Source organism: Mandrillus leucophaeus, unplaced genomic scaffold (genome assembly GCF_000951045.1).
Source record: "Mandrillus leucophaeus isolate KB7577 unplaced genomic scaffold, Mleu.le_1.0 Scaffold1492, whole genome shotgun sequence".
Classification (NCBI taxonomy): domain Eukaryota; kingdom Metazoa; phylum Chordata; class Mammalia; order Primates; family Cercopithecidae; genus Mandrillus; species Mandrillus leucophaeus.
This window is the reverse complement of record NW_012101468.1, coordinates 152,604-164,338: the sequence shown is the minus strand read 5'-3', so window position 1 is coordinate 164,338 and position 11,735 is coordinate 152,604. Positions and strand designations below refer to the sequence as shown.

At 39.4% G+C, this 11,735-nt stretch overlaps 1 protein-coding gene across 1 annotated transcript; it reads right to left on the bottom strand.

Annotated features, from left to right (window-relative positions):
* Positions 1–1,377: 1,377 nt before the first annotated feature.
* PCDH9 (protocadherin 9) lies at positions 1,378–7,338 on the bottom strand. The gene is made up of 2 exons (XM_011974830.1): positions 6,663–7,338; positions 1,378–5,448 (listed from the first exon to the last, which is right to left on the bottom strand). Exon 2 carries the CDS (start codon positions 5,311–5,313, stop codon positions 2,215–2,217), a length of 3,099 nt encoding a protein of 1,032 aa, XP_011830220.1. The 5' UTR covers positions 5,314–5,448; positions 6,663–7,338; the 3' UTR covers positions 1,378–2,214.
* Positions 7,339–11,735: the final 4,397 nt, after the last annotated feature.

The following is an 11,735-nucleotide window of genomic DNA, read 5'->3' as shown; positions in this document are numbered from 1 at the left end:
GGAATTTCTAAAATGCACTTTAGTACCAGTCAGAGAATTACTCAGTATCCCATTTGAAAGATTACATCATACAAACAAAGACTTTTATGACTGACTAAGCCTCAACAAAAGATCTTTTGCATACTTTGCTGAAATGCACTTAACATTTATGCCACTACACTATATATAGGTTCAACTTTTGGGAAGGTCAGAAAAAGTGGTTCTATACATCAATGCTACCAACACCACACATAGACAGAAAAAAAATATGATGCTGGAAGTATATCAGTACATTTCTTTGGAAAATAAATGTCAGACTTTACATGAAAAATTTTAAGTCATCATATTAGTTTCTCAACATAATTATGCATATCATAAAATACCATAAGTGTATTGTGAGTGACCTTTACAATAGAAGTAAATAATTTGAAAAATTTTCTTTCTGTTCATTAAAAGAGCAACTTTTTAATTAAACTCATTTAGTTTCATAAATTACTTTACTTATCATAGTTAACTATTTAACTTTTAAAAACCTTTACTAAGCCTGAACATTTTCTAAATTTTAAAACATCAACCTCTTTTCAAATGCTTACAAAGTTAACACAAAAATTAGTGGTTCCAACTTTGACTTATATGTAATCATCTCATAGTTTCCTTTAAAATTCTATACTGATTTAAGTCCTTTCTTCCTGTGTATTTAAGCTCTAAATATTTGTACTTTTAAAACGCTCTAATGTTTAATATATTGCCTTAAGAATGGAAATTTTAGTTGTATGGTAATATGTATTATACTTGATGTTCTGGGAGTATCTGTGTGACTCATTGTCAAAATTACTCTTATAAATATTTTATTACCATGAAGCCTTAAGTCATTCCAGAGCAATAAATGATAGTTGGTAAGGGGGAAACTGTTTCAATAAAACACCCTATTTCACCCCACCCTCAGAAAAGGAAAACTCTTGATTCTCCAAAGACTAATCAATGATAACTGTCAATACTGTTATGCAAATTAATTTTGCCTTACTTGATTTTCTAAAATCTATATGTTCCTTATTTATAAACAAGTACAGGTGGGCCATCACCATAGGTGAACTCCATACCGACAAAGACAGAACTAGCATTATGAAATCCTAGAAAGTTGGTGTGCTGAGAGCTAATCACAAAAGAGCAAGCAAATGAACTTAAATGCTAGTTGCTCCAGAGCAACTATCATTAAATAAAAGGTATCTTTGGCTGTACTACCAGCTTGATCCTTCCCTCCCCCTTCTCCTTGCTACTGCGGGATTGGCACCTGGCCAGCATAAGCGACATGATACCCTAGTGCCATCTACAGGCTATTATCGATATTCAAATTTTGTGGCAACAGACAAGCCCCAGTGAAATAAATTAGACAGCGCTGCATTTAAATCTTTATTAACAAGGAATTATTAGACCTAAGGAAAACTAATTCTGGATTTTGTTGAAATACGAGTTTCTCAGCCTCTTAATCCCTCTTCATATGGCATATTTCACAGTTTAAAATGAGTTATGACAGATAACTTATGCATTACTAAGATGAGAGAATATTTACAATGGATTCATTCTTTTCTTTTTAAATCAGTTATATTAGGCAGCAAGCATTCTTTTTTTTTTTTTTTTTTTTTTTGAAAGAGCATTTGGCCACTGTGGACACTAAAAATCTTTCTATTAAGTACCGAATCTAATATATTACAATAAAATAATTTGAAATCAAAGAGAAGACTTCCTATATGGCTTAGTTGCAATCTATCAATGATCATGTGCTTCATGGCTGATGTACATTTAATATTCTACTATCCTGTTTAGAGACTAAAAAAAAATTAACCCCTTTAGCAACCACAGCTCCAACATAATTGCAGTCACACCTTCAAAAGTCATTTAAAACTTGAGATTTGAAGGTGACTTTTTAGATCAAAGGGTAAGGTGAAAATCTTGAAGCAGTCAATTTGGAAACCCCAGGAGCAGAATGTGGCATATCAGGACAGGTTTTCTTCCTCAGCAAACATTATCTTGGGACATTTTGGAATAATTTTCTCTTTTCATCTTTTGCCATTTGAAGGAAACTGGGAGGTTAAAATATTCTCAGAACTCAGAAATCTCAAAGCTGTTCTAAAAATTCTTGACTGAGCCCCAGAGGAATAGAAAAGGGGTCAAGTTTTTTTTTACCTCTTTCTAACTAAGCTAAAGTTAGACCAAAACAACAGACACACTGGCACGTTAATACTGGTTGACTGGGCACTTGTATGCAGTACTTATAGACCAGTAAAAGTGCTCGTTTACCTGTCTCGTGTGTAAGGGGCCCTTTGTCTTGAAGCCTCCTTGGGAACTGCACTCTGAGGCACTGAAGTGATCTGAACTAGTGGAAGAGCGTTTAGAAAGGGTGTCACAACCCCCGACAAAGGTGTTGTCCAAAGGGAGTTCCTGAATCACATGATGCTTTTTCACGGAAACTGGGGTGTCTGGTTTGAGATGAAAAGCAGGCTGTGGAGAAGCAGATTTGTAGTGCTTGGCCAGGTCAGGACTGTTAGGCTTGAACGTTGTTGGAGGTGCCGGGCCCCAGTCAAATCTTCCTATACTTTGCTCCTCCAGTTCAGCCGGCAGGCTTATTGTCCCATTGATAGGTTCATGAACTGCATCATCGGGTTTGGACTCTTCGATTGTAACAAAGTTCAAAAGAGAGCTTTTGGGAGACTTCCTTTTCTTTCTTTTCTTTTTCTTGTTTTGTTTGTTCTCCTGGTTTGGGGACATCCATTCGGCACCTTGCTTGCTCCTCTGAGCTGCTTTGAACCTTGATGCATGGCGACAGCGCACCAGAACGGTGACGAAGATCACAACAATGACCACCATGGCACCGGCGATGATGGCAATCATGATGGTTAGATAGTCCTCATTTTGATAGGGTTGGCTACTATCCCCTATGTTCCTGTCCAACGGGGTTTCCATAGTCCTGCGGATCAAGTCATAGATATAGGAGGCATTTCCAGCAGTATCGTTAACATAAAGGAATACAAGCACAAGCGTGTGCAAAGACTTAGGGTACCCCAGGTCACTTATGTTGACCACCAAACGATGCAATCCTACATCAGTAGGTGCTGGTTTTTCTTCCAGAGTAATGTTACCTGTTACTGGATCAATCCGAAATAAGCCTTTGTTGTTTCCACTCACTATAGTATACTTTAGTTCGGCATTCATTCCAGTGTCAACATCCACTGCAAAAACTTCTGCTACCACGGAGCCAGGAATGGCTGAGAGGGGCACCAACTTAAAGGAAGTATTAGACGGTGGAGAAATGACAACTGGGCTGTTGTCATTGACATCCATGACGTTGATAGTTACTTTTGCAGTAGAGGAACGAGGTGGCTGTCCTCCATCAGTAGCTTTGACGTCAAAAGTGTAGGAACTCTGCTGTTCTCTATCAAATGAGACATTTGACTTTATGACTCCAGAATAGGGATCCAACACAAAATTATCATTGTCATTTAGAATGGAAAGAGTCACAGCTTTATTCTCTCCAGCATCTGCATCTGTCACTGTGATTACCCCCACAGTACTATACTTTGGCAGATTCTCAGACACAAAAAATTGAAAATGATTATGAGTAAACTTGGGGCTATTGTCATTCTCATCCAGAACAGTAACTATCACAGCCGCTTGGCTTTGGAGGGGAGGGGTCCCATTGTCCCTCGCAGTTACTGTAAAAATGAATCGTTCTTGTTCTTCTCTGTCAAAGACTCTGGAGGCTGTCAAAACTCCTGTTTTTCGGTCCAAATCAAAGAAGGAGGCATTCGGTCCAAGCTGATAAACAATGTCTGCATTTTTCCCACTGTCTTCATCTGTGGCACTAATAGTTGTTAAGTATAACCCACGTCGGTTGTTTTCAGAAACTGACAGCTCAATTACAGGCTGGTTGAAAATTGGTGGGTTGTCATTTTCATCCTCAAGCTTAACCCTTACCAGGGCAGTCTGATTTAAACTGGGCTTCCCAGAATCAGAGGCAACAATTTTAAAGCTGAATTCTTTGGTGCCCTCATAGTCCAACAAAGAAGAGGTCTCTAACAAATATTGGTTGTCATATACTGCCTTCAAATGAAATGGGACCTCTCTTTCAATAAAACAGATCACTTTGCCATTCACATCTGTGTCCTTATCTGAAACTGTAATTAGGGCAATCTTTGTATTGACAGGATCTTTCTCAGATAAATACACGGTGCCATTGATGGGACTTATAATGTACCTGAGGTCTATATTAGGAGGGTTATCATTTACATCGGTGACATTGATGGTAACCGTTGCTCGAGCAGGAGTGGAGCTGCCATCACTAGCCAGCACTGTCACTTTGTGAATGGCTGTCTCCTCTCTATCTAAGGACCTCTGAACTGTAATCAGCCCAGTAGTATTATTTAAAGCAAAGAGTCTTTTGGTTGCAGGGGCGACCTGGGCACCAAAAATGTACCGGATTTCAGCATTACTGCCTATATCTGCATCAGTGGCATGAAGCTGAATTACAGAGGTACCTACAGGAGCATTCTCTGGAATATGAACCTCCACTTGACCCTCTTTAAACACTGGCCGGTTGTCATTTACATCACTTACTGTGACCTGCAGTATGGCCGTACTGGATTTCTGTGGAGTGCCTCCATCCTCTACTTTGATTTTCATCACATAGGTATCTTTCTGTTCTCTATCCAAGTTTTGCTGAACAATCAATTGTGGCCACTTCTCTCCCTCCGGAGTTTCCACGATATCCAGTCCAAAAACACTCTGCCCATTTAATAATTCATAATGCTGTACACCATTGAAGCCTGTGTCAGGATCTGTTGCTGATGGAATTGGAAAGCGGCTGTTGATCAAAGTGTTTTCTGGAATGGAAATATTGATGACAGGAGATGGAAACATGGGGGCATTATCATTGGTATCCTTGACAATTATTTTTATTTTGATCAGCCTGAAGAAGTCATTGGGGAGGATCACCACCTCAAGTTCAAAGAAACACTCATTCTCCTCAGCATATGAGGCGCCAGCACAGAGTTTTTCTCTGTCTATTCTGTTGGAGGTTGTGAAAATTTCTCCAGTGCTGCTGGATACTTTCACCAAAGGGGCATCCCCAGCTTTAGAAACCAGTCTGTAGACAAGGCTGGCACTGGTCCCTGTGGCAGCATTGATGTGAGAAATGTTCAGATCCTTTGGTATGTTTCCTATGGGCACATTTTCAGGCAATTCCTCTCTAATAGTGTAAATAAGTTCTTGAGCTATTGCGGAATCCAGCCTTAAACAGGCAATCAGAGCAGCCAACAGGTAAAAATCCCTCAGGTCCATGATAATGTATTTATTTTCTTTTCCTGGATTTTAGGGTTTAAAGGTTTCCACTGAGGAATGATGCACAAATTGCAAGAGGAAGCGTGCATGGACTGGAGGATGCATTATATCTCATCACTTATTTGGAGACAGCCACTGTCAACACAATCGTATAGACAATATTATTCTTCAGTAAATAAAAACATACTGTCACAAAATATCACCACACATTTTCCCCTGCACATTAGTAAACATGGCAGTTTGCTCTGCCACTGTTTGCAAGTTTACTCTGTGGAGAAAAAAACACTAAATATCTCCTGCTTGTTGCATTTGCCGGGAGGAAATAAAATTTTCTACTTTTGAATTAACGACAGCTGCTATTTTTACCTATATTCACGCACGTTGTTTTTCAGAATACTGTTTAATTCAAAACAAGCATTCTTGTTCTCCTCTCCCCCTCCCCCCGTCTCACCCTCCTCCTAGAGCCTCTAACCCGCCTCCCTCAGTCTTTTTAGGTGCAAGTGAAAAACCCTAAGTATTTAGCTATGGTTCCTACTAATTGCTTTGTCACATGTCAAATGTGTTTTCTTCTCTGCCACACTGAGTCACCTATTTTTTCTAAAAAGGCTATCTTTTTCTTTCCTCTCAGTTCTTCAACTGCCTTCTAATACAATCTTACTGGGAAACGAGCATCCGGACATGCTGCTGCAGCATCAGAAGCAGTAGTCACCGGCCACTACACATCCTCATTGCCTAAAAGCACAACACCAAGACTTCAGATTTCTTGCCCACAGCTTGCTCTCCTTTCTCCATATTGACAAATTATCCCCATTAGGATTCGTAAACACATTAAAACTTTTAAAAATGTATAATAATATAGGATTCCTTTTCCTAGAGGTGGAAGAGTGCCGAGATATAAGTGAAACGCAGCTAACATTCCCATGTAACATCACAATATTTTCTACTGAACATAAAAGAGAAAAAAAAACAAAGCTATTTCTTAATCCTGATTTCTGGTTAGAATATTAGTAACATTTGCCACACATAAATACTGCAACCCAATCATGCAGGTAAAAAGGCTTCTGCTTAGATGTTCCTGTAACTGCAGTTTAAACGGGTGCAAGGCTCCAGGCAGCTACGTACTTGAGTAGGACTGGTCAGTTCTCAGGCTCTAATCTTATCTGCATTAGGCTGCACAGTAGCTGATGCCCGCGATTAGTTCCGGCAGAGTGATGCAGGTAGGGATGCAGATACAGCCGAGTAGGTGAGCTCTGCCCCAACCTTCTACCCAATTACAAACATCTTTCGTCTACACTGAGGACACATCTAAACACGAATTTACAATTATGCATGCGAAACTTTACACTTACGTTAGTTGCCTCAACCTTTCTCCTTTCCCAGTATGCTGCAGTTAGGAATGATTTGTTCCAACACATAGAAAGCCATGCATCTGGTAGCACCAGTTTGGGGAGAAATCAGAAGCAGCAAAACGTTTCCTCCCTGTAAAATGTGTTCCTTCGGACTGGCAAATTAGCAACTCCAGAGAACAAATTCACGGATTTGTCGTTAGTCATTCTCTCCACATTTCGTCTCTCTTACCCACTGGGTCTGGGTTCTTCTGGGTATTTAGCACACACACAACATTCAGTTGCACTTCTTCAGCTCAGGGATATTTTCCACAGCATCAAGCATACCATTTCCATCCGATGCCAGTACTGCTTAAGTCTCTAACTTCTTGTAGGAAATGTCAGAGTTGCGGTGATGGTGATTCTCTGACCGTTATCCGGGTGACAGTTGCCCGAAAAATTCCTAATCTGTTATTTCTTGCGTGCTTCAGAGACTCTAAGGCGCTCCTTTCCGTCTCGCATACTCTCCCTCTCTCCCTTCTCCTCTGCCCCTCTCTCCTTCTCCCTCTCCTCTCTCTCCTCTCTCTGAACTGAATTTCTTGATATAACTCTCAATAAGCCCAGAGGGAGGGCGTGATTGCCCAGGCCCCGCCCCCGGGCTCTGATTGGCCTGCATCTTGCGGTGCGGGCGGCCGCAGCCGGGCGCGAGGGAGGGGGCTCGGAACAAGGCGCTGACTGTCTCCCAGCCTCCCCTCCTCCTCGCCCCCTCGGCAGCCGCGAAAACCCGGAAATCTGATCCTGACCCCAGGAGAGCCGGGTTCCAGGAGGTGCACTGAGCATGCTCAGCAGGGTCCGGCGTTGGGTGGGACGCGCCGGCGCTCCCCAGGCCCGCGCGGAAGCGGCGCTCGCAGGCTCTGGCAGGGAGCGAACCTCCGAGCCCCGGCGGTCCGGCGGGCAAGGGCAGCGCGGGAGCCCTGCAGGGCGCGGGCGCGGATCCGGGGAACCGGGGCCACCGCTGCGGGCGGATCGGTGTCACCGAGGCGGCTTCGCACATCTCTTTGCTAAGTGGAGGGGCCAAAATGCATAGATGGGGGAGTCTACCCAGGATCCGAGGCGCGAGACGTACAGCCACCCCTAGGTAGGGAGCACGAGCCAACAGATCCCCGGAGCGCGTTAAATGAACAACATGCGCGGTGCTGCAAATAGAAGCTTTTGCTGGCAGGGACATTGGAAAGAAGGGCAAAGAGGGAGTACAGCGAAAGGTGGGGACCGCAGAATTTGGGGTCTCTGCGGAGACAGGAAAGAAAATTAATCGGAGCACTTCCTACACGCACAGCCACGGAAACTGCCTTGGAAAGAGACAATGGCAGCGTCTGGGGTCCCCTCGGTCAGCCCGGGCCAGGCGGCTGCGCTTGCGAAGTCTCCTCTAGCGGAGCGGGACCGGCCGCGGCGGTGTATGGTGGCGGTCCCTGCACTTCTGTTCCAGCCGCGCCTTGGAAACCTGAGAACCTAAGCTCGCCGGGACTCGCGGCGGCTGCAAAACCCGTTTCCAGCCCACCTCACTGCAAACTTTGCTTCCAAGGTGCTGGAAGGAGTCCCAGACAGCTGTTTCCCAAGCTGTGGAACACTTCCTTTCCCCTAGGCACTTTCTGCTGATTCCAACTTTCTTTCCTGTGATTCTTGCTTTTCCCGTGCATTTCATTTCTCTTGACTCCAGCTCTGTACTAAATCCTCACAAGTTTCTTATTTTCATACAGGAACTGGATGGAATGACTCCCGAAAAAATATAGCTTTATTTCTCAAATACTGACCCCCAAAGCACTATCTAGTGATATATTGGATTGATTTTTTTAAGTCAGTAAACCACAAAGGTTTGTGTAATGGCTTGTACTTAACAACGCCTGATACCTGAGTAAAGTTTGAAGCATTAACATAGAAACAGTTCACTTGGAACAAAAATTTATTTTTTGACTGACCCATAAAGGTTGTCTGAGAAGGTCTTAGTACATGATTGAATAACTTGGTCTAACTCACAGGAAGAATAAAGGGCATTTATTTTAAACCTGTGTGTTCCCCATTCTGTAATGGGCTTCCTAGGCATTAAAGGCTCTTGACATACTTAAGCACTATGAGGGCGTGCTGGAGATTACCTCTTGTTTTTGAGTACAGTAGATTTTTTTTTTCTTTTTTAAATAACATTTGTTTTTAGATATTTAAATTAAAATTTTAAAAAATCACGAATCAAGCCTACTAAGCCATATATTTAATAAATAATGGCATTATTTAACCAACTCATTTGATATCACAATTTTCCAACATGAAATTGTAAGCTCTTTTTAATTCAAACTTTTCTTTGAGTTAATAGTCACAGTTCAACAGCAGTGTCTAAAAGCCCACTGTAAAATCCATTAATCCCTTATATGTAAAATATAAAATACTTTTCTTGCAGATAGTACACTGTTTTTTAAAATAGCAAAGCAACTTTTATTATAGTAATGTTTTGTATGATTAGAATGTATATAATTTAAGAACAGAAGGGACTTCTAAGTATCCAAAAGTCAAAATAAAAATATTGCCTCACAGAATAATGTCAGTGAATTAAAGGATGATTCTTTTATCTTACCACAGTAAACGATCATTTTGCCATTCACAAAATCTACAATTAAAGCTAGTACATTGTTCCAATTGTCACCTATTTTATGCACTGCACTGTTTTTAAATAAATGAACCATCATTCTGATACATTTACAATAAACATAGCAGCACAGCCACTTTCCAGTTCATTTCATAAGCACTACAGTTATATCATATTCTTATTCTAATCATACGGTAGTCATTTCAAAGTCATGTTGTAGTCGCAACACATAGCTTAGCAATAATTATTTAACATCATTATTAAACAGAATTGTTTCTCTTTGCTAAAGGATAGCTTCACGTGCTGGCAGAACCCATTATTACCTCGTGCTCATAAATGAAATCAGTATGAACACAAGATGAAGGTTAGAGAAGAGAAAAAAAAAAACATCACATGATTCCATTTATGACTATGAGACTTCAATTAAAGAAAACCACAGGTCAAAGCCCCAGAATGAAATATGTCTAGATTCTTTTCAAAGGAGATGGAGTTTAAGAGACAAATAGAGCTATGGACTCAGGGCATTATATCCTTTAGGTGTTTATTTGGCATTATCTAAATGATTGAGATTGCTTAATGGTCTCAGTTTTACCTCTTAAATCTAGAATAGTTGAGACTAGTTTGTCCTATAATAAATAATCCGACTTCTAAACTCTAAAATTAGAACTATTATTAGAGATCTTATTAATATTCCTAGAGGAAAAGTAAATATAAAGGGTCATATTCCTAACCCTGTGTTATCACAACTTAAGGTTTCTTCCCAAAACACTGTATAAATCATTTTCCTAATGAGAGCTGTTCATAATCCACCTCTCCAATATTAATTTTTAAGTTAGATCTGTGTAATTATGAATTAGGGAAATATTCTTAATTTCAGTTTTTGTAAGGGAACAACTATTTGTTTTTATGCTGTATTTTATCATTGTTTTTCCTTAGCGAATTTAATAAAATGTTAGATTTCCAATATCGATCTTCCAGTATATATATTAGACTTCTAATTAGATCTCTTTAATTAACCCTTATTCGTCTTTGTCAAAGCATATTTTCTACTGCAAGGAATTATGATGTTCTCACCTGTGTTGTACCTGATTGTAGCATCAGGAATCAGGATACTAATGGGAATTATGGCATTTGAGCTATAGTAAAATTGCTTTAGTGTTTTCTGCTTGTTATATAGGTCATGGGATACTTGTGAAGCTAAGTCACCTTCGGCCAGCTAACTGAAGACTAAAATGCTTTTGCAGATTTAAACACAAACAGATGTGGAGTTAATAAAATTATTTTGTGTTCCACAAGTTTAATATTGTTCTATTTATATATTTAAACAATGATTTCCATGCAATGGCATTTAATAACCTAAATTATTAAGCAATTCAGTTTGTTAATTGGATTTTCATCTAGAATTTTCTAGTTACCACTCAGCATTTTAAAATTACATTTCACACGGAGATTGTAAAGGCTGTTTCTGTAAGTTACATTTAGAGAAAAGACCGACTGTAATATTCAGAATGATCAAATGACCTCCACAAGGACTTCAAGACTAATATTTTTAACTCTAATATACTAGTTCTATATTCCAATCATAGTTAAAAATAATATAAAAAATACTTTTGTGGCCTGTACTTCTAAGACTCCTTTAATCCAGGTGTCTTATTGTGTCTAACGGACACTAATCAATCATTCACAGGGGCTCTTATGTCACAGCAGGCATTATTGTCCCCATTTCACAAAAAAGACTAGACTATTGTACTGTACTTCTGGGGAAAATTGTGCTAAAAATACTCAGGGTTATTTATATTATCACTGTTTAGAAAATGACAATGCAGAATTTTAACACCGCAAAAAGAAAATTAACACCTTTTAAGGCTATGCAAACTGGCAAAGTATAGTAAGCTCCTTGAATAATTCTGTTGCTTCACTATTTATTATTAGCTCTTTCATTTTGAATACCTTTTTAAAAATCTTTTTACCTTTTCATTTTTAGAAAAACCTAGTCCAAGATAATCAAATCACAAAGGAAAGCAGGTGACAACCTTCATTCTTTTTGAAAGACTGAACTAAATTTATCCCAATTTGCTATATTTTTATGACTGACAAGGATTATAAATGTCAGGCTTGTAGCTCTAATAGTTATCACAATGTAAACTGACATTTTCCAGTGCCACTATTTTATCATGATTACTATTTAAATAAAGAAAATATTGAATTCTCAAGTTTTGTAATTACTTCTTTAAAATTTCAGATTATTTATAGGTGTAGCTTTCATAATAGATTTTTTCTGCATCACATGTAGGGCTCAAGCAATCATGTAGAAAACATAAAAAAATGTTTTAAGATAGTAAACAGAATAAATGTACAATAATTTGATTACTTCAAAGTCTTGTAATTTCCAGTGAAATATAATGTGAAAATGTTTTTATTTCTTGGGTCTTTATGACATGTATTTCTCTAATCTGTAAGGT